Raw genomic sequence first — 24,515 nt, 5'->3', positions numbered from 1 at the left:
TATGCATTGCACAAAAGTATTGTTTAATGAGGGATACCTCAATACTCGCACAGGTACTCTGCAAAATTTAAAATGGCAATAGAAACGTACAATCCTTTGCCAATCCACTGCTGGATGATGCCCTCCCCACACTATGGGGGGTTATATGACCATATTTCACCACGCTGGTCAGTGTGCGTTGAAGATCATGGTGAGAACTCAGGACTGGCTTTCAGCTATCCCTTGCCATTGATGTTATCTGTTGCCAGGAAGCAAACTAGGATCTTTGAGTTCATGGTGTGCTAATAATTGCACCACTGTCCCCCTGGTTACATTTACTAATAACCCGTACAGAAAAATAAACCCCTAAAGATTTCCCACTCAAGCGGGGAAAACGATGTTTAAACGAGTCAAGCTCTCGCAATAATGTCCCAACTAATGAAGAGCATCGTGGTTTGACGATCGCTTCGGCTTGATACGTGGCTTCTGCAGACCATGGAACGAAGGCACCGCAATTGCTGAAAGAGCGTGAAACGTCACATTTGCTTCCTGACGATGAGCGTCATGAACGGCGGGATGAAACCCAGGTAACAAAACTGTATCTGAGCAAAACAGGTGTACAAAGAGTGGACACTCACCCTTCGGTTGTCAACAGGGCTGTGGTAGAACTGCGCAATGACGGTCTCGCTGCCGTTCGGTAAGCGACTGAAGTTGGTCTGGATATTTTTGTATGAATAGCCATAGTCATAAGACACGTAAACCTAGAATGAAAAGCACATCACACGGGAGTCATAAATACTGTTTTAGAAAGACGTGTATTCAAGTGTTAAACATTTTTAACATTCAAAACACTGTAATGCTGAATTGAAATAATTTAAACTTATTGTATTCTGAAACAATTTTTTTTCAACTGTTAAATATTTACACGAAGCGAGAGCTGGTATTTTAAGAGGTCATGGACACTGCATTTCTCCCTGTAACCGTGAAACAAAACATGGCCTTGTACAAGGTACGCACCCCCATGATGCATTGCATAATTGTATGAAAATTCATAGCTGTCATACAGCTACGGTTTTAATAAGATATTTTACATACAGTACTGTATATTGAAATGCATGAGGGTTCCTCAAATATAAATTACATTATATCATTTGTACGCAAGTCGTTCATCTGCATGTATCTTTGTCCCGATAATTATTCCAAGACCTCCACACTATTTTCAACGAACGTGGTGTCATTGCAAATCTTGTGATACGTAGTTGAAGCAAATGAGGTGAAAATTCACATTTAAAAATTTATCTTTGACCAGATCATTTAAGCAATTAGCCCTGACACTGTATATTGGACCATAAAAAATAACATCCCAGCAAAGTACTTTCTGGGTTATTGTATAAACTGGTGAGTGCTGAGGGTCAGCCGTGCAGATGAATGGCGAGTGGCACCAGGTGAGTGGTGACTACGTGACGAGAGGTAAGTGGGTGTCATGTGTCACGTCCGTCCATAGAACGGGCTGCCCAGTAGCTTGTGCACAATGATTCAGGTTTATATGAAATATAATTAGGTTGGGATCCATTTTTTTTTTAAATCTCGCTCGCAAAACTCTCCGATACCCTTATTTACAGTTAATGTTCAGGTGCTGGGTGTATTGTTGCATCATTGGATTGTAAACGTTATCAGCAGCCTGGGAAGGCCTTTATCCAGCAGTGGATTGACTGTGGCTGCTGATGTCATTTCATTTCTGACACCAACTATAATGCTGCAGGGTGATGAAATTACATACAAAATCTCACAGATCTATCACATACTGAGCAGTGGGTTAAGCGTGGCATAAAATAATAACTCTTCTTTGGGTGAGAATTATTTTATCATGTTTTATTTTTATTATTTTATTATTTCCCTTCTATGTGACTTTACCGAAAGAACCAAGAAGATGAATCCCTGCAGTCACGAAAGCTTTAAATCGAAATCTTCCTTGGGTCTTTCGGTAAAGTCACATAAATAGGTTCATCCTGATGACGACCGCTTGTGTTGCGATCGAAACGTCGTAGTTATTTGTTATTTTCTTTGAACCTATCTACGTGACTTTACCAAAAGACCCAAAGAATATTAATTCCTGCAGTCACGAAAGCTTTAAGTCAAGAATAATAACTAATTAAAAAACTGTCAAGTCAAGCTGTGACCAACAAAAAAGAACGAACATCTAAAAATGCATCAATTAATAATATAGGTGATGGTAAAAACACGAATAACCAAAGTGGGCGATGAACCAGAATGGGTGTGATGATTTGCCCAGGCGGTCCAATAAATGGTTGCGATTCTGGGTCGCGATTCTACTCAATAATAGAGTTACTTTAACAAAAAAATGTAGCAGCCTCCAGAGGTGTGGACTCCAGTCATGTGACTTGGACTCGAGTCAGACTCGAGTCATGAATTTGATGACTTGCGACTCGACTTGGACTTGCATAACAATGACTTTGTCCCACCTATGAGATGTGGACTCGAGTCATGTGACTTGGACTCGAGTCAGACTCGAGTCATGAATTTGATGACTTGCGACTCGACTTGGACTTGCATAACAATGACTTTGTCCCACCTCTGGCAGCCTGTATTAAAGAGGGCTCATGTGAACCTTAGTCAAAATTAAATCGATGAATCAATACATGGCTACACACATAGAAACAAGCCCATTGCACCATTTCTATATGAAAAGTAATAAATATTTAAATGGTTAAGTAGGCCGACATGAAGATTGGCAAATTAAGTCTTGCATCACCATCCAAAGATGTTTCATTCGAAAAAGCTGCGTGCCACCAATATAACATAATGATATTGCCGTCAGCTGTGTGAAACGCTCTAATATTTATACATTTTCCCATCATAGTGCTACCCATGTCCCACAATGCTAGTGCACTGCACTTGAAATGTATCAGCACATCTCAAAAAGGAACAGCATGTGACTTCAAACCATCACATAGTAAAATTGTGATTCATGGGTAGAACAGGGGCATGGATGAAAAAATGTGTTCTCGCAGATAATAGGAGTCGAGGGTAACGCAACTGCAGATAGGTACAGTTTTTCCACATACATGCATAGGCAATCATGAGCCATACTTTTCAGCCAATACATATATCCGCCTGATGAAGACCGCTTGTGTTGCGATCGTAACGTCGTGGTTTTTTGCTTTTATTTAAAATGTTATCTATTTTTTTATTTAAATTTAAATTTTCTATCTACGTGACTTTACCGAAACAACCAAGAATATGAATACATATATGCTTAAAGAGACAATGTATAAACATGATCGATTGTAATGTAGAATGTTTTTAGCTACATGCAATACATGCGACTAAATTTACAATTATATGAAGGCTATCATTGAGGGAAACAGGTACATTTGTTTTAATACCAGTAATGAGTTTAACTAAGTAGGATCATGCTTGTCAGCTATACAAAAAAAATATTATCTTCAACCGTCTCAACATAGAGCAAAAAAACAATAAACTGCAGTGATATTCTGTAATATGGCAGACAGAGGAGGTTAGACTTACAATCCGTGATCAAATTAACACCGTCGTGGTGTCTATCGGATAATGGGGGGAGGAATAAACCGAACAAATTCATTCACCCGCGAAAAATTTGCCGATTACAGTGAAAGAGCGGCACGTGACGAACGGCCAAATTGATCCGGAAAACATTTGCAAACCATAGGGTTACGCAAAATGCCATATCACAATAATTTACTCGATTTTCCAAGGAAAACAACACTCAGTCACAGGACCCATTTTCCTATTATGGATTGTTTTTTTATATTTTAAGAAATGTGTTCAGCCAATTAATGAGTTGCTAAACCAGCGGGAGGAAAACGGAGGGCCCGAAGAAATACAGGCGAGGGGACAACACTATATCCCCATTCACATGGAAACAGATGACAAGTCTATACTCTTAGTTCTTTCGGTAAAGTCACGTAGGTAAAAAATGAAATTAAAATTAATAAAAAAGAAAAACAATAAAATCACGACGTTTCGGAGGCAACACAAGCTTCTGTCTTCAGGTGAAACTGTCACAGCAAGCTTGTGTTGCCTCCGAAACGTCGTGATTTTTTAAATTAATTTTTATTTAATTTTTTACCTACGTGACTTTACCGAAAGAACTAAGAGTATGAATCCTTGCAGTCACGAAAGCTTCAAATCTAGATGACAAGTCAACTTGCTGTACTTCCTTCCCCTGGCAAATCAGCGTATCACACCTCCAAGCCCACAGAAAGGGAGTTTCACAACATTTGTGTGATCCACCAACAATCGCCTCCACAGTGCGGGATTGTTTAATGTTTACCGAATATGTACGCAAATGATCCATGCAAAAGCCTACCAGAAATTACATTTCATATCAACTAAGGATTACTATAAACCTGAAAAAGGCCGTAATAATATGCATACACGTTTTCCTAAATCATAACAGTACCTAGAGGGATTCAACTACCAATGGCATGTTGGCAAAAACCAAAAAAATTATATGCCGAGCTCTGACAATAATATAGATACTACTGTCTGAACATCACGCAAAGGGTTAACAGTTAGTAATGAATAATTAGGTATCAAAATTATTATAAATGATCATGCTAATTATAATAACTCGCACTGCTAATTATTTGCCACTCATGCTGTGTTGGAAATGAGCCACATTAATTATTTTTTAAAGCCAAATAAATCTCTCAGGGTTGCCACCTTTAATACAATGTAGCCTCTGTTATTCTTATGACTAATCAAAAATCAACACATAGCAGCACTTCCCAAAATAGAATGACAAGCTTAATTGAAGGAAAATGTTATGCAAATGTGCTAAGTTCAAAAGCAAAGCCGTGTTAGTAAAATCAAATCCTTTCTAACACGAACAATAGTGTTAGACAAGATACATATATCTTCTTGGTTCTTTCGGTAAAGTCACGTAGAAGGGAAGTGACTTTACCGAAAGAACCAAGAAGATGAATCCCTGCAGTCACGAAAGCTTTAAATCGAAAGATACATATAAATGCTTCACTGAGGATTTGGACGTTTTTCCCCACAATATACTCCTAAACCCAAGGCCTGAACAGTGCACTTGACAGCAGTACAAGGACAAGGCAAATAAAGCTGCACGGAGCTCATGTTTGTACACCCATTAACATTTTCTAGGTAGACCAACCTTCACAATTTGGCCAGTCTGCTTCCCAACACCCACAATCTATTTGCAGGTCCCATAACTTGTCCCTGTGAAGCTCATTCATCACGTGTTGGCGGGAGATCCTACGCTTGGCTGCAGTGTGTAGAGCATTAAGCATCAATTTGACCGCGTGCTTCAGTGCCCGTAAGAAGTCATATTTCAAAAGAGTGTTTCGTAGGTTCCACAAGCAAATTTAGCTTCACTCCGTATTCTGTTTGTGAGTGTAAAGAATACTGCGCACAGTAAAGTGAGATAGCCACTCCACCACTGCCAATTCCAGGATGTTGCACAGGTCTTGAAATGTATCATCAATATATATGTAGTATTGACTGGAATGTGACGCACATTCGCAGGACATAAGAAATACATTACAACTGCTTGAACACGACCTTGGACAAGCCCTACATATTACTAATTAGAGAACACATTCCTGCGGAGTGAGCTGGTAGGAACGTTGGGTTGCTCGGTCAATGGCCAGGGTCAACGGTGGCGTGGTGTATTCCGCAAATATGCCCGACTGAGGGCGGGAACAAGCCGGCGTGAGTAGGTTAAACGTTGAGTTTTATAAGGGCACCACGGGGTGACCAGCCCCTCCCCACCCAGCCCCACCCCTCCCACCCTCCACACCCAGCCCCACCCTCTACACCCAGCCCCACCCCTCCCACCCTCCACACCCAGCCCCACCCTCTACACCCAGCCCCACCCTCCCCACCCAGCCCCACCCAGCCCCTCCACATCCCTCCCCTCCCTCCCTCCCCACCCAGCCCCTCCCTGCACGATGGATACAATAATCCCCTGTGGGCTGGTGAAACCAGGAGGTTCCTACCAGTATAATTTATTATATGCACCATAACATATGCATGTATACTTAAATACAGTACACAGCGTCCTTTAAAATGCTTCGAAAGTTCTCAGGTCATTCCATTCTAATCATAACAGTGCCATTTGCGGCCTCCATGATACATAAAAGATTTGGCAATTTAGAAATAGTGTCATCAATCTTCTCTATGTACGTCTGAACCAAAGTACTTTAGAATTTATTTAAAAAACCCCCCAAATGTATTTATTGAGTATGCTGCATTGCCAAAGTCTCATTACACTATACACTGCACAAATACGTTCAATGCCAGAAAAAAATCTTCGGAGACCTTGCTGATTGTGTGAATATATATTTTACCATAACACAGAATGGCCTACTCTTCTGAACCGTGCTTTGGGTCTGCAAAATGAGATTGCATTGCCAATATCATGAGAAAGCTATCATTAACCTCAACGTCCCCACGACCTTCTCTGCAGCAGCCTTAATAAAAAAACATTATTTTAAAGACTTGTGTATATTTGAGTCCCAAAAATTATTGCTCACACTAGGACTGCAGACCAACAGAATTGTAGAAGCATAATGTTACTTAGACAAATTAAGTGTATCATTACACTGCGTGGTTAATATCATATTTAGATCATATTACTTTTCAAGTGAAATGGTTAAAAGATGCCCAAGGCCAAATGTATATAGCTTACAAAACAATGGATATGTTGTTGCCTTTGTGGCAAGAGGCTAATTTGGCCAAGAGAATGACCAGCCACATGGCAAATGCTTCGCAAAGATAGCTTTGCCTTGCCTTTTTTCACTCCTCAATTGTATAAACAGCTGCGAACAGTGGCATGATGCCACTATTGACAGCTATTACTTTTGATAACACACCAACTCCATCATAATTACTACACAAATAATACATATAAAACCTTAATATGCCATTGGATTAGGCCCTGCTCATGAGCCACTAACATACAGTCTGCTGTTTAAAGGATTTATAATATATAAATGTGCATTCAATGCTTGCTGCAGAATATTTAAATAAAAAAAGGTCGTGGTCTCTCAAAACTGTAAACAGGTTGGTGCAACATGGGTTGCAAAAGAGTTAAAGAGCCCACACTCCCACATCCTGAGATTATCTTCCATCAGTCTTCACCACATTTTATAGCCAATGCAGTTTATTGGTGAATAAAAAATAAATAAAACTACAGCTATCATTCCATAAATTTTGAATAGTCAATTTTTGTTTTACTTGGTGAGTGAATATAGATAATTTTGTCATGCTAATTTTATTTAAATTATTGGACCACCCAGATAACGCCTGCAAAGCCACTTCTCTGGACATGCCATGACTTCTAGATGCAACTTGGTCAATAAGCAGACCTTGGCCCTGAATTGAAATATTTACAAAAAAATGTCAAAGAAGAATGACGTTTTGAAGTGAATTCAACAAACAACACCACGCAAAACTAGTTTGCAGCAGCACATCCACACAAATCATATGCAGAACTATCTGAAATGTATGAAGAAAAAAACGGATAAATCAACCGAAAATAACAAGAGTTAACTGGGATATTCATACCTCAGAAGTTAACAATGGGTACATTTTTGGAAGGGAGCCAGTCACCGGAATTTCAAGTGGTTACAATAAATTAACCCTTTCTTGTTCAGAGACGTCTGCAAGTTGCAGGGTGGTGGCTCCCGTTCACCGCTGAATCTCAGAACGCACAAGCGGTTCAGCGTAATTTTTTTATTTAGAGAGGCATGTCACCGTTTGTGTTTAAAGACATCGTCCTCACTGTGGAAAACCGTAGCGACGCAACCGCACTCTACGATAGCTGGCACCAAACTACGCCATACGACTTTCCCGCATGGCCTTGTGGGAGCCTTGGTCCCAAAAAAGTTAATTTATTTTTGCCGATGACGTACAGGTACGTCAGGTACGTCATCGAAACAGAAAAAGGTTGAGCACAGGAAGCGCATTTGAATAATGCATGCGTGTTGGGACGTACCAATGACGTGGAAACAAAACTGTCAAAGAAGAAACGCACATCAGTCAGTGACCTTACCGCACTGGAGGGTTCCTTCTGCACCAGGGGGCTGTCTCTTGCCAGGGCCACTATGACGTTGCTCTTCTCTCCAGCCCAGTGGACCACCATCTGGTTGTGGTTGTCATTAAGCGGTGCCTAAACACAGACACATTCATAAGCAACAACAAAAAACGAAAGCAACTTTATGTAAGCGTAAATATTCAACTGTAAACTTCCGCCGTGTCTGCTCCCCCCCTCCCCAAACAAATGAATTGACATGTTTCTGGATCACAACTTAATACTTTATGGGTCACGACTTACCACGATTTTATTCAAGAAACAGGTATTTTTTGTCAAATATTTAACGTGTTACATCTCATTTGTATTGTCCCTCTTTATCGCTGTCTAATTTGCAGTTTTGTCCCCCCAATCTATTAGCCTAAATGGAACAGGAGCATATCATTTGCCAATAAAGTTGATAAATTATCAATAATCTATTATATCATGCATGTAATGCGAGTAAGCATTGCTCATACATGTCGAGTATAATGTAGTCATGTACTGCATGCACATATAAAACCAGTCGTGATTTTAACCAAGACCAGCTTATTACAAATCGAGTTGTGCCATTATTAGATTACTGAAACATTTTGCAATCTGTTGGAATAGGAAGAAAAATACAAAATAAAATGGCAACACCACTTCCTTGTAAAAATTAAACCATAATGTAGAATGTTTCTTAAAACAGGGGGCGGTTTGCTGCTTCAAACACAAGGGAATGTTATGACATTCGTAAAACAAAGCTAGAATATTACATTTCCAATACACTTATTTGAAGTAAGATTCTTAACGTTAAACCACCAAAACAATGAGTCAGGGACAACGTGATATCGTGCAGTGTTGTGTAATAACCTCTGCCTTATTCGGGGCTTTCCAGCCTAGCAATGTCAAACAAGGCATGGCTGCTGTAAAATTGTAAAAAAACGAACAATATACCAAGACACATGCTATTATCAGGTTTCACTCAACGACTGTTTTCCATATTCTACCAATAAACCAAATTACAGACGCTAAGGCTTGAGTCTCGTACTGCGCTTGTATGGGCGACGATGTTGCATAAAACATGGGTTGTGAGCAGCGGGACAGTAGTGCAGCAAAGCCCATTGTTGTATTGTACTATTCCTCCACGCCTATGCTCCCCACATTCACCAACCTGGTCAAATAACTCTTATAACCTGCACGGTGTAGGAAGACCCTAATCGAGTAGTGGATGGAAAACAGACCTCTTAGTTTCAAGATATGTTTTCTGAGTTGGTGATGAGACAAGAGCAGCACACAAAGGTCAAGTGTTATTTGGGTTCATGCTTTAAATAATGACTCATCAGAATTGTAATCAAGGGGATGGTGCCCGGATAGAGTGGTTGGTGATTTTGAAGTACAGTATTAGGAAATCTTAACAATGAGGGTCAAAGCATCAACGTGTTTTCAAAACAATGTCACATATTTTCCATTCGTGTATAGAGGTGTTCAAAGCACAAACAGTAAAGGTCTAAACAGTAACTCCATAAACAATAAACTATCCAGGGTGCCCATTTCAGGTTATGTTTAAAAATAATAAAGTCGACAGTAAAGTGCATCATGGGACCTCCTTTTCCAGTACCAAAACACTGACAATATATGCATTGTATGTTTTTTGTTTGCATTCTGACCACAAGTATTGTGGTTAATGCAGACATGATTCCTTGTAAAAGGTCTCAGTTTGGTGTTTTAACATCTTAACACCTTTTTTGTTGCCGGAAAACAGGGGAAACCCTATTCTCACAGTAAAGTGCATGTTTACTTTACAAATGAATAGTTAAATGGCTTAAAAAATAACAAGTTACCGTGAAAACATTTACCTAATGCATTCAAATAACAAAAACCTATACGATTTCCACATTACATAACACGTGGAGTCTAAAAAAGGCATGTTAAGAACACAAGGCTCATTGACAATCCCAATCGATAATAAATGTAACAACACAAAAACGCCTCTTTTCTTACACTATCACAATAGCACATGTTTTCCCCAAATGTGGTTACGAGTCACAAAAACGCGTTCACCGATATTGAAGTCTCAGTGCAATGCGGTCTTCAAATCACAACAGATAAGGGCCGATAAGATTTCCTTCCATTGGGATGTATTTTTAAAACGTCCGGTTTATAAATCTCAATGTCTGGGGATCAAATTTGAGAAAATTATATTTAAGTGTAATGCTGAAACTGGTGAGAGGACAAATGATAATTTATATACTGCACTGCACAGTAATACAATTTACTGCGGTAGATTAGACAATGAATGCACTTGCTGTATCTAGCATACGTGTTTCAAATATTTCAAGTTAGCAAGCGAATTACTTTTACTTTATTATAAAAAATGTATGCAGTATTGTCCATCATCGTGAAACTTTAAATATAAAGAGTGAAGGCAACATGATTTTATTTGAATTCTAAAGTGGCTCCAATGGACACCACTAATCACTCATGAAATTGCATCATCCATATTCGTTGAGGGACGTGATACTCACAAGCTTTCAAAGTATACACAGACAGCTGCAATAGATAAACTCAAATGTAATTGGAGGCAACGATTAGAAGCTGGAATTGCAATGGGAAGGCACTGATAAAACACGTTTTAAGTTGATTACAACGCTGACAACTGATGCTCTGAATTTGCAAATTATGCTCGTTCACTTCGTTTCTCAGTCCGCTTGTCCTCGTGAGGGTCGCGGCGGCAGCAGCAGCAGCCTTGAGAACGGCAGGTCCAGACAAATTATGCCCGCCAGCAATTTTCAGCTATGTAAATGTTTTACTTTACTGTTCAAGCAAATACAATTGCAGAAAAAAACACTCGGGAGATGTTAGTGAACGTTATTTTCCACCACTTTGTTAACAAACTACTGTGTGTGTGTGTAAGTGGACTGTATGACACGTTTTACTGCATACATTTGCTAAACCTGCCTGACAAAATAAATTATGAATATAACTCATGAGGGCATCAAAATGGTGATAACAAAGAAAAACGAAATGCATTTGGAGACATGGTTTATTGTAGCAATTCTAGATTTGAAGCTTTCGTGATTGCAAGGATTCATATTCTTAGGTTTTTTCGGTAAAGTCACGTAGGTAAAAAATTAAAATTAATAAAAGTAAAATAAAAAATTAAATAAAAATCACTATCTGGAATTCCTCCCCGTAGAGGATATTAATTCCAGATTTTAAGCTTTCGTGACTGCAAGGATTCATATTCTTAGGTTTTTTAGGTAAAGTCACGTTTTATTATTGTAGCAAGTTATAAAATGCTGAGCAGCACTATAATAGTGAACCTCTGTAAGGGGAGCATAAAGAATAGAATAACGAGAAGCACTGCTCCATTCACACGAGTTACGTAAAATGTACCTCCCCTCAAGACACAAAATCAAAATAGGACAGACCTCCAGGGAGCATGTTTGTTGCTCGCGAAAGGGCACAGCATATTACGACGGCAATAAGGATGCGTCACAAACTGCACATGAAATTACAGGTCTCGTCGGCAGCTTTAACGACGCGAATATCATCAGAGAGATTGACAAAAACGCACCATTGTTACTGTTTTATGTGTAGACTAAATGGATGTATATGCACATGTACAGCCCTTTTGTCAATCCACTGCTGGATGAGAGACTTCCCCATGCCATGGGGGTTATTTGACCATACTTCACCACTCTGGCCAATGAGGGTTGGTGACGGTTGGCATTATAGAAAGTACAGTACCATGGATTTTGCTTCAATGTCCTCTGCAGAAAATCTCATTTCTGAGTAATACCGTAAAATTTTATTCTATTTCATGCCCAGTACACAATGTACGCAGGTCAACAGTTAACAATGGTCGGTGGCAGTGATGTCACCACACCACGATCAACGGCTCCTGCGGGATTCTGAAGTACTGCCAAGTTGATACTCAACGCTCATTAGTCCCTCATTGTATTCCGCGACCTGACGGCTTCAGGTCTTCCTCTTGGTCACCTACCAGTGATGGTTGCTACTTCCCTACACCTGTATCTGTCGCTGGTACTCCTGCCTGGACACGTTAACAACCCACTAAAATCTCTCATTCCTCACTCACCGTAAAACACTTTCTTGCCTCACTCTATTTACAACTTCCAAGTTATTTGCACTATCCGACGATAAGTCCTAAAATCATCTGCACACACCTATATTATACAGCCAAACGAATGTTTTCTTTTCGTTTTTTTTGGTTAAAGTTCAATCCCCTAAACCGGCGTTCTTCATTGCAAGGCCCGGGGGCCACTGGCGGTCCCTGGTGGCCTTTAGTGCGACCCCTGACGTGCAGCCCCTGACAATACACAAATGCGCCTTTTGGCGTCATCTGGTCCAACCCATGTGAGACTAGGCTCTAAGGAAAGCTGTCTCGGGTGTGGACCAATCAACTTCAAGGACAGTGCACATTATCAGAGTTGTGTTTTTTGTTTGCATTATGACTGCAGGTATTGTGGTCTATGCAAACATGACTCCTTGTAAAAAAGGTGTCAGGTTTGTTGCCAGATAGAAGGGTAAAAAACCAATGATAATACACAAATGGTGACAACACCATTTGCAGGCGGTGTGGCGGCCCTCACACTGATGTTGTCTTATCCGCGAAAGTGCCCCCCCTCCCCTCTGAAATGTAGTGGAGAACAGTGCTTTAAACCATCTTCTATATATAGCTGTCACAGCACTGCTGAAGAACGGCCTACTCACACCTTGTGGGTCCATGGCGGTTATTTGACCATACTTCACCTTGCTTGTCAGGGCAAGTTGGTGAACATAGGGAGCACAGATGTGGACTTTGGATTTTGCTGCAGTGCCCATTCAAGTAATATCCAAGCTCAATGCTGTTTAGATTCCGAAACCTAGGATGACCGACTGTATTCTGGGTGATTTGGTCATAAGCAGATAGGTGTATACTGTACAGCTTATCCAAAATATGCACATTTAAAATATTTGCAAAAAGAATCAAAAGCACAAGCCCAGTGTCAAAACAGGAGTCATTTGTGCTGATTTTTTAAACAAATACAATCATCAATACGGCTTAGTCAAACATCACTTTAAACATACAATACAAAGATCACCCATATTGTCTGAACAGACTTTGGGGCAAGTGCTGTTAGCGAGCACCTATGAAGGCCGGCACACGAGGGGGTGGGTGGCCAACACCACGCCCGACCGCCGTTGTCTCCCCAGTGGCGATGTTTACACACCGCACCAGGTACTTATTTGAGGCTGAGCCGACCTCGGGGAGGCCCATGACCGGTTCAGATAATCGTCACTGGTGTTGGCTGTGAGCGGGAATCCAACTGGCCGGGTTCGTTGTGCAGAACAGTTTCGACAAACATATACAGTATAAAGTCGAAACAGAGGGTCAGTATGTATTCATGTGTGTATAAACATGCCGTAGTTGTAGAACAAGAAATACTAATTATATACAGTTGAAACTTACAGACGACCATAACCCATTGGTGTACATTCTAATGATGTTCTATAAGGGCTTATAAATGCTGAAATTTGGCACATTGTTGAACACATGGACGTTATTAGAAAAGTCCAAAAGTGTAGTCATTTAAATTTTAACCCACAAAAATTATGGTTCTGAGGTTCACTGATAATACCTACTTATACGGCAAAGCCACCCTGAGTTAAAAATGATTTAAGTTTAATGCTAAACACTTAAAATATACAATCCCCATCAGCAATCAACCAAGTCATTTACATACCATGGAGTGTCAAATGTCAATCGACAGTGGGGTGGTAAAGCCAAAATTAAATATACAATACAGCCTATGGTGGCTTGTACAGTACACAATCACAATGGTCATCATTAACTGACCTTCCTGCACCAAGTGGTGAAAATGTAGTGTAACTATGACAGTGACCTGGCTTAACCCTGACTGTGCTTAATACATATAACGACAGAACTGCTGATTTATTTCAGAGGTTTAAAAACCACGATTAAATTAAATACAAGCAACCGGTTGATTTCACTGCACCAAATGGTACGGGGCCAAATCAAACAGTGCCAAAAATCCGCCCACATTGTTGGTTTTAATGATCAGCTGACACAGGCGGGAGAACTGCACTCACGTCCGAATGACTCACGTCTTAAACGGCATAAACTTATAATAACTAGAATCTCTGCCGCTCCACTAGTACCACATAACGATCTCGAGTGTATCTTACATGAATAATGTTCACATCGCTTACGGACAATTCACCCAGAATGCTGCTCAATTTTGTCTCATCTCGGAAGCTAAGCAGGTATGAGTCTAATTATTGCTTTGATGGGTTGACCACCATGCACAATACAGGCGTTATATATATAGGCTCCTGGGGGGCCAAGCTGTGTATAACGGCGCAAGACATTATATGACTGGGCCATACTTGCATTGCCAAGAGGGCTGAACGATTAATAGATTTAAAATCGATATCGCAATTTGAAACAATGCGATTAGCAAATCGCAAAGGCTGCAATTTTTTGCGATTTGAAAAGTCCTATTATTTTCTTATTGGAATTGTTTTATTACTTATTATAATAACTTTCTTTATTTAACTTAACAATTATTCTGTTTGATTGTTATATTTCAATTACATTTTTTTATAAATACATGTTGGAAGCAATTCATATATTTTAAGTTATCATCCTTGGATTAGAATATATAGGGCAGTTCACATTTTGATGGTATCATGTGGTAATGCTCCATCACGTTTTAAATCTATTACACAGTGAATATTGAACCGAAGCTTGACTTACAAAAATGTAATCGCAAATCAAATGGCAATATCTGTCAGAAAAATAGCAATTAGATATATCATTCCCCAAATCGTTCAACCCTAGTTGCCAACCTGGGTTCCTCAACCCGCACGAAGCAGCATGGTTGCAGTATGTTTACATAACCTCCAAGAGGACGTCATATTTAATTGGAGGGCCCTTGTCCAGTCAGCAGCACAGGTATTCGACAATAGTAGCATGGGTGCAGTATCATCTGCCGCAGCGATGAGTATGCCCATTTTCAGTTTTCAGTTTCAGTTTCATTTATTTGGAATAACCCTGTGAGCCATTTCGGCCCTTGATTCGGGTGCAACCGCAACAAACAATACAATTACAAGAAACATTTAAAATTTACTGTACGCAAATTGAGACATCCCCTACAAAAACAATAAAATCTTCCAGAAAAAGCACCATTTTTTTAACAATCACTGCTCGACTTCCCAAAGTGATGAATTCTCGTCAGGTCGCGCTTATTTTTGACGGACTCCAGATGAGTGGCAAATTGTTCGTCTGGTAGGAATTCAAACTCATTCATTCCACTTAATACAGAAACATCCTCATGTTGTCCGGTGAATGTGCCCTCACGGCTCAATAACATGTCTAACCACTCTTGAGGGGAGGCCAATAATGTGTGTCCATTGGCCAGTCAGTCTGGTCCTATCTATTGGGTAGCAGTTTGTTTAAATAAGACACCTTGATTGAGGTTTTTCATAATACTGTAATTGCAAGCACATGGACACCCCCAAAGGAGACATCCGATACAGACAGAACAAACGAAATGGCACACACACACACAACGTCGCAGACACACGGTACGGGTGGCACCAACTCCACAAATAGTGCAGATGAGGCGGTCGAAACGAGACTGAAGACAATGACGTGAGAGAGACTGTACACGAGACAAACAGGTCGTATTAACGAGATGGGCGGTACAGATAACAACATACAGCAGGTACAAACGTGGCAGGTTAAAACCCGACACACGAACGACACGTGAGACGTATAAAACATATACAGTAAAACCTTGGATTGCGAGCAACTTGGTCTGCGAGTGTTTGCAAGACGAGCAAAACATTGAAATAAATATTAATTTGATAAACGAGCGAGGTCTTGTAATAAGAGTAGTACGTGTATACGCTTTGTCTGCCGAGCGTCACGTGATCACAACTGATATACGAGTGCTTTGATATACGAGTGATTTGGATTACAAACACGTTTCCGGAACGAATTATGCTCGCAATCCAAGGTTTTACTGTATAACCTTTGGTTGCAGTAGCTCTCTCGCTACATTTCTTCTCGGCAGTCCGCCTGCTGTGTTGTTTCACCTGAAGACGATGGCTTGTGTTGCTATCGAAACGTCGTGATTTATTCGTTATTTTTTCAACCTACGTGACTTTCCCGAAGGAACAAAAGAGTATCAATTACTGGCTCGAATCTTGATCCGGAATCGTTATAAATTAATCGAATTACGCGGGAATGTGAATTACTCCACGTCCAACCTACTGCACAAGGAAATGAGTGAATTATAGGATTACAGCTCCTACTCCGAGTACTCAAGGAGTTAAATGTGAACAATTGCCGACCTACTAAAATGCACAACTCATACAAGGTTGAATATGCATAATTGAATTCGTCATTTTGGACCTACCACAGCATACACGACGGGGTGAATATAAATATTTGTAACATTAAATAACCACCATCGTCGTCGTCGTAATTTAATACACCTACTACGATACACTGACCAAACACAAGGATAACGTAAATTATATAGGTCTTACCTAGTTGAATACTTGCATGAGGTGGTAAATGAAAAGCATGTGTCATGCTGTACCTTACTACAATACAGAACACAATTTATATACGTAAAAATAATAATGTATACTTGGTACGGATAAATACTCCACACAAATAATAATAAAAATAATATAAATAAAATAAAAGAATAAATCACTATTATTACATTATTATTTTATTTTATTTTGATTATTATTAATTTTTTACCTAAGTGACTTTACCCAAAAAAACCTCAGAGTATGAATCCTTGCAGTCACGAAAGCTTCAAATCTTGAATTAATACTCCCACACAAGTTGAATTAAAACCCGTACAGATTTTACCGACTGGAGAACACTCCTCACACTTGGAGGTCAATGCAAATAATTAAAAATGTAACCGTAATAAACATTGTATACTGTGATTAAGGATTGATGTTACGTGCCGGGCGAGTGATGGTGCAGTGGCAGACACACGCAATGCGAGGTGTGGTGGACTATAATATACTGTAGAGGCAAATCGTTACATCTGTGTACCTACATCAGTACACTTCTCACACGAGATGCCGAAGTGTTAATAATTACACGTCTCACGAATAACACCATTCGCGCACCATGACGTGAATAGAAATAATTACATTTGCCAGTACCCCCACTCAAAACGAGGCGATGTGAAACCCAATGATTGTAACACAGCAAGTGATCTACACACACCACGATTATCACACAAGCTGTAGGAGGATGATGATGAAGATGATGAGGAGGCGATGGTGGTGGTGACTACGATGATGACATAAAACCCAAACAACCGCACCAAACAACACAAATTATTTGGGTCTTTCGGTAAAGTCACGTAGATAATTCTAGATTTGAAGCTTTCGTGACTGCAATGATTCATACTCTTAGGTTTTTTCGGTAAAGTCACGTAGGTAAAAATAAAAAAATATATAAATAATAACAGAAATCAAATAATAAATGTACCGTTGTAGATAGCTTCTTAGACTTTACCGAAAGACCCCAACCAAATATTAATTCCTGCATTCACGAACCCTTTAAATCAAGATCAAAACAACACAAGTCATGCTCGCTTGGCCCACACCCCCCACCACTCACACTCACGGGGTTTGTTGTGTAGCAACACTACGTCTCTCACGTACCGTCACCACGGAGGGTTTGAGCTCCCTACGATGTCGGGAGCGAGGCTGCGGACCAGACCACCGGGAGCCCGACCCGGACCCCTGCGGCTGCTGCTGCTCCTCCTCCTGCCCGGGCTGCCCCGGGGTGCGCGACACCACCAAGAAGCCACGGTCCTGGGGATCCGCGGCGAAGTGTGCGGCTCCGTGGAGGGTGTCGGTTCTAAAGTGGCTCCGACGAGCTTCGATGAAGATGAAGGAGAGGAGGAAGAAGAGGAGCGAGAACGTGCGGGGAAGAAAGCGCCGAGTGCGGAAGACGCGCACCTGCGCCGCCATCTTCAGCCGAGCTGCGCCGTTGATGAGTGAGGAGGAGGGGGGAGGGGGGGTTTGGGGTGGTGAACGAGCCACGCCCTCGGTTTGTATTTCATAGAGCGCTTCGGGCGGGCTCAGCACCACGTGACGGGCCGCCCCCACGCAGATTGAGCCGCGTGCTTGTCCGTTGTACGGAATGTGACGGCAAGTCGTGCCCGGAGTTGCGAGGCTGGACGCGAAAGCCGGGATGGATTATTGGCGGTGTTGCTGTGGCGGGCCGGGTTTGTGTGTTACGTTGTGGAATTGGACTCGTTGGGCCAGAGAAGGGTCTGGTTAATTCTAGATTTGAAGCTTTCGTGACTGCAAGGATTCATACTCTTAGGTTTTTTTTCGGTAAAGTCACGTAGGTAAAAATAATAAAAATAATCAAATAATAGAAATAAAATAATAAATCTCTTATTTATTTATACAAATAGAAATAAAAGAATAAATCACTTATTATTTTATTTATATTATTATTTTTATTATTTCTTTTTACTTTTGCCTACGTCACTTTACCGAAAAAACCTAAGAGTAAGGCTCTGGTTAAACAACAACAAAAAAATTGCGCGGAAGCAACACGTGAAATACTCCGAGCGTGACGCAAAACCCGGACTAGATTTCACGATTTCGTTGTCCAGCACTTGCTTTAAATTACGGAATGGATCATAAACATGGTCATTAAATATTGGGAGAGAAAAAAAACGCGAAATAGCGTGGATAATTGCATAACGCTTAGAATTACACCGATAAATGGAAAGGAGGAACACTTGATTAGAGAACATGCGCCGGTTAAAGACATACAATTGAAATTGTAAACAAAGGTGGCCTTTTTGATTTAAAGCTTTCGTGACTGCAGGGATTCATATGCTTGGTTCTTTTGGTAAAGTCACGTAGAAGGGAAATAATAAAATAATACAAATATAAAACAATACAAATTTTCACGACGTTTCGACTGCAACACAAGCAATCATCATCAAGTGTGAAATCCACAGCAAGAAAATTAGATTTCACACCTGATGATGATTGCTTGTGTTGCAGTTGAAACGTCGTGATAATTTTTATTGTTTTATATTTGTATTATTTTATTATTTCCCTTCTACGTGACTTTACCGAAAGAATCAAGAATATAAAGGTGGCCTTGTGACAGAACATGTCACTCGAAGAGACTGACAGGAGGTACAAGAACAATGCACAATGTGCATGCGTAATGAACGTCGATTACCATATGAATAACCCAACCGGGTAATGAGTACCCATTGCAATGTATATGCATGAATTAATCTCCCCCCGCCCCCCTTCGCACGTGAAGGGCTCACAATCGATGCCATCACAACCACCCCTCTATTTAAGGAACTAAACAGGAGGAGGATTTCACCACAAATTTGGCTGTCCGCCTGATGGTGCTGGTTGTAATTACTGGCGAAACGTCGTACGGCAGATTTTAAATGTTGTGGCTTTGCTCTCCAACACACCGGTGGTGCTGAACTAGTAACGAATTGGCCACGTTCTGTTTACGAGACCAACCTCACTAAATTGGTTGCGTCGGGTGGTGGCGGGTTTAACGACACAATTATAAACTTGATTTGGCGCTTTCGTGACTGCAGGAATTACTCTTTGGTTCTTTCGGTAAAGTCACGTAGAAAGAGAAAATAATAGATTAAATAACAGCATACGACGTTTCGATTGCAACACAGGCAATCATCATCAGGTACAAATGAAAGAGAAAACAAAACATAGTAAAACTTAGAAATATAATGCAATACAACACAGAGAGTCGGCTAACATAACAGTCAACACCCCACCTGGTTGATTACGTTCTTCCAAAGATTGCTAAATTTAAAAGAGAGATAAAACACAGAACCGGAGACACATAGACAGACACATAAGCAGAGAGAGATAACACAGAGACACACGGAGAGAGACACACACATAGGCACATAGAGGCGTTGTTTCTCTGATTGCTTGTGTTGCAATCAAAACGTCGTATGCTATTATTTAATTTAATATTTTCTCGTTCTACGTGACTTCACCGAAAGAACCAAAGAGTGACACAATTATAGTTGCCAGATCTAACCTCACCTCCCCCCCCAAAAAAATCGGAAGTTGTTGCATAACGCGCAGTGCCACTGTTTACACCAAATGACCACGTAGATTAAAGTGTAATAAACACGATTCTTTTGTATTTATTTATTTCGGAGCACAGCTTTGCGACGTGCGCTATTTTGTTGTATTTTTTTAAATGAGATATTCGGCTATTTTATGACCGAATGTGCGACGACCCTCGTTTTGTTGTTTAATACTGTATTCAACTTGGCTTCCTGTATAATAATAATGATTCCATGTATAATATTAATGATTCCAAGTATAATGATAATGATGATTCCATGTATAATAATAATAATAATTCCATGTATAATATTAATGATTCATGTATAATAATCATGATTCCATGGATAATAATCATGATTCTTGTATGATAATCATGATTCCATGTAACACATTCCTGCGGAGGGAGCTGGTAGGAACGTTAGGTTGCTCGGTCAATGGCCAGGGTCAATGGCGGCGTGGTGTATTCCGCAAATAAGCCCGACTGTGAGGGCGGGCACAAGCCGGCGTGAGTAGGTTAGACGTTGAGTTTTATCAGGGCACCACGGGGTGACCAGCCCCTCCCCACCCAGTCCCTCCCCACCCAGTCCCTCCCCACCCAGCCCCTCCCCACCCAGCCCCTCCCCACCTTCCCCACCCAGCCCAGCCTCTCCCCACCCAGCCCTTCCCCACCCTTCCCACCCAGCCCCTCCCCACCCTCCCCACCCAGCCCCTCCCCCCCTCCCCCCTCCCCTCTCCACCCAGCCCCACCCCTCCCATTTTTGGATGCACCACGGACGGACACAATAATCCCCTGTGGGCTGGTGTAACCAGGAGGTTCCTACCATATTTAATTTTATTATGTTTTATTTTTATTATTTTATTATTTCCCTTCTACGTGACTTTACCGAAAGAACCAAGAAGAAGAGGTTCCTACCAGTATAATGATTCCATGTATAATAATAATGATTCCATGTATATAGCGGCTTTTAATCAAGAATCTCAAAGTGCTGTACAATGACACATCAGCAGCAGCAGACACTCATCATTTATTTATTTATTATAAATATATTTTTTTTATCATTTACTAAAATAACTAACATTTTTAGATATTTTTTGTCGTCATTTATTTTCGTTGTTGATGCGCTCACGGCGCACCACGGATCGATCTTCCGTGTAACAAACAAAGCAGGCTCGGGCTGGTCTCGAGAAAAATAAAAAAAAACGTGAACTTAATTCACATTTCCAATACACCACGTGCTGGTGTAGGCATTGAATTGATTGTCAAATTCAATTTAGCAGATTATCGCCGCCTGCTGTTCATCTCCTGTAACACGAAGCGTTTACCGCCCATTTAAACCTTGACAACCACACCGCTCCACAGACTCTAATCGTTTAAAGTGGCATTTTTCTGTGAACGCTTAACACAATATAATTTAGAAAAAAAATCGACCGCGCATGTACATACATATACGGTAAAACGTAACAAGTATGTTCGACAAATTAATTTGGGAGAAGAAAAAAATATACGTTCCCTGACCGGGAATCGAACCCGGGCCGCGGCGGTGAGAGCGCCGAATCCTAACCACTAGACCACCAGGGAAGCTGACGACTTTCGCCTTCCAGCAGCCTTGTAAACTCTGCCCAGCGCTGTGATAATTATATATTTGTATTATCATTATAAAACAAATAAATAGGGGGCCGTCCATAAATGACGTCACGCACCTGGGGGGGGGGGGGGGTCAGACATTTGTGACGATGTGTGACGAGGGGGGGGGGGTTTGAGAAATGTGACGTCACATCAAAATGCGCAACTTTAAATACATATAGACAAGACGTTCTACTTAATTAAATACACTTTTTAATAAATGTTTTCTCCTACAACATCAGAGTGCAGCGCTACATTAAATACGCACTACAATGACAATAGTTTAAAGCGATTTGAAACGTTTTATTTGGGGGGGGGGGGCAGAGCTTTGTGACGTCATATATGATGGGTGGTCTGACTTTTTGTGACGCCGTTTGACGAAGGGGGGGGGTCCAAAATCGTCCAAAATCGCGTGACGTCATTTATGGACGGCCCCGAGGCGTTACCCTTTTTTGTTCGAACACCACCACATCAGCAACCTTTTGCAAGGAATCACGTTTGTATAATAATGATTCCATGTATAATAATCATCATTCCATATATAATAATAATGATTGGTAATGGGTGAGCCAATGGTGGAGACATTTTTGGTAAGCCATATAATCTGGGTGGTCTAGCAACCGTTTGGTCTGTTCAATTAAAGAAGCTGAATCAGTAATGATACTGTTCGTTTTTGTAACGAGGCTATTAGTGGGATCTCTTTAAATTTTTTGTGTAGCTACCATCAAAAAGCTACACCATAGAGCTCAATGTATCTCCGACCTCAAACACGAACACCAGGCTCTCAAGACGAATGGATATTCTGACTACAATTTCCGCAAAGCCATCACTCCAACCGTGAGTAAGGAGCCATCTGAAGATCCAATCAAAACCATCACCTTGCCATACATAGCAGGGGTAACCAAGAATATTTCCAAAATCATGAACAAACACAAGATCCAGGTACGATTTAACACAGCGCATAAAATTCGTGATCTGATCCCATCTGTGAAGGACAAGATTCCTGACATGCAATACCCCGGCGTCTACAAACTAAGCTGTATCTGAAGCAGCAGTTACATTGGGGAAACTAAGCGATATGCCTTGGACCGTGTTCGTGAACATAAGGCAGATTTGAAACACGGTAGGACCAATACTTCTGCCGTAGCTGATCATTATTTTAAGGCTCACACGAAATTAATTTATCTAAAACGATGGTACTATGCAAGCTTACTGGCTATCAACAAAGATTTGTTCATGAAGCCATCCACATATATAGACACAGACACAATTTCAACCAAGAAGATGGTTGTAAACTCAGCAATCATTGGAAAGATGTCATCAACCACTTTGGGTCATGACTTGATTTGTAATTTTCTGTCAACCTCCACCGTCAGCAGTGTGGGTGTGTGGAGCGAGGTGCAATGCCCCCCATCTCTACCCCCTCTCTCTCTCTATCCCTATCTCTCCCCATCTCTACCGCCTCTCTCCTCCTATCTCTCCCCTCTCTCCCCCTATCTCTCCCCATCTCTACCCCCCCCTTTCTCCCCCCCCCTTTTCTGACCTATCTCTACCCCCTTCTCTCTCCCCCTATCTCTACCCCCCCTCCCGATCACTACCCCATCTCTCCCCCTATCTCTCCCCCCCTCTCTTTCTACCCTATCTCTGCCCCCTGTCTCTACCCGCCCCTCTCTTTCCCCCTATCTCTGCAGCCCTCTTTCTCCCCCCTGTATCTCCCCCTCTCTCTCCTTGTCTCTGCACCCTCTCTTTCCCCCTTTCTCTGCACCCTCTCTCTCCCCCTACCTCTGCCCCCTCTCTCTCCCCCTTTGTCTTCTCCTACATCAGCATTATCTGCCCCGCCCATGCTGCTGACACACTTGGACTGCGCCGCTCAGCGCTAGCTCCACGGCTCTTGTGCCCCACCCACTCACAGCTTTGCCTCGTCCATTCATGCTGCTCCATAGCTATTGTCCCCCACTTCTTCTGACACTTGGGCTATGCCCATTTTAAACCTTTATAAACAGTTGCAGTTGGAGGCTTGCCCCCCTTTTCTCTCCGCCTGATGATGCCCGCTTGTATTGCGATCGAAACGTCGTGAATTTTTGTTTAAAAATTAAATTGTTTTTTTAAATTACTTTTATTATTTTAAGTTTATTTTCTATCTAAGGGACTTTACCGAAAGAACCAAAGAATATGAATTGCTGCAGTCACGAACGTTTTAAGTCAAAATAGTCGTCAATACATCCAGGACATGTAAGAGGCGACGTGTTGGGCAATGACCGTTCTTTGTCAGCAGAGGGCAGTGTAGGAAATTGCATTGGGAAAATCCATTGCTGAAATGCAAGTGGTGTTAATTCTAGATTTGAAGCTTTCGTGACCGCAAGGATTCATATTCTTAGGTTTTTTCGGTAAAGTCACGTAGGTAAAAAATTAAAATTAATAAAAGTAAAATAAAAATAAAATAAAAAATCACGACGTTTCGGAGGCAAGACGGAAGCTTGTGTTGCCTCCGAAACGTCGTGATTTTTTTTAATTTTACTTTTATTAATTTTAATTTTTTGCAAGTGGTGTGACCAAGCCACATTCTGGAACTGGTCGGTGTCTGCTGTGAACAGATTGTTCCTCCCTTTCACCATGCTCATCGAAACTGTTGTCCAGCGTCAACAGAAAACTGGC

At 41.1% G+C, this 24,515-nt stretch overlaps 1 protein-coding gene and 1 non-coding gene across 4 annotated transcripts in view; both read right to left on the bottom strand.

Moving 5' to 3' along the window:
* SORL1 (sortilin related receptor 1) overlaps nt 1–18,138 on the bottom strand; it is an 89,493-nt gene extending 71,355 nt beyond the window's left edge. For 2 of the 3 annotated variants that reach the window (XM_078870032.1, XM_078870033.1), the window contains exons 1-3: nt 17,798–18,138; nt 8,063–8,179; nt 618–740 (exon numbers count right to left, since the gene is read on the bottom strand). In XM_078870032.1, the coding sequence (XP_078726158.1) occupies nt 618–740; nt 8,063–8,179; nt 17,798–18,109 (552 nt within the window). In that variant the 5' untranslated portion in view covers nt 18,110–18,138. Of the gene's footprint in view, nt 1–617; nt 741–8,062; nt 8,180–17,621; nt 17,703–17,797 lie in introns of those variants that run through there. The other variant, XM_078870034.1, reaches the window with a different exon arrangement.
* Nucleotides 18,139–21,743: 3,605 nt separating this feature from the next.
* Nucleotides 21,744–21,815, bottom strand: TRNAE-CUC (transfer RNA glutamic acid (anticodon CUC)). The gene has a single exon. It is a non-coding gene; the product is annotated as a tRNA-Glu (tRNA).
* Nucleotides 21,816–24,515: the final 2,700 nt, after the last annotated feature.

Source organism: Lampetra fluviatilis, chromosome 29, assembly GCF_964198595.1.
Source record: "Lampetra fluviatilis chromosome 29, kcLamFluv1.1, whole genome shotgun sequence".
Classification (NCBI taxonomy): domain Eukaryota; kingdom Metazoa; phylum Chordata; class Hyperoartia; order Petromyzontiformes; family Petromyzontidae; genus Lampetra; species Lampetra fluviatilis.
The sequence above is the reverse complement of the archived record's forward strand: the minus strand, read 5'-3'. Positions and strand labels throughout refer to the sequence as shown.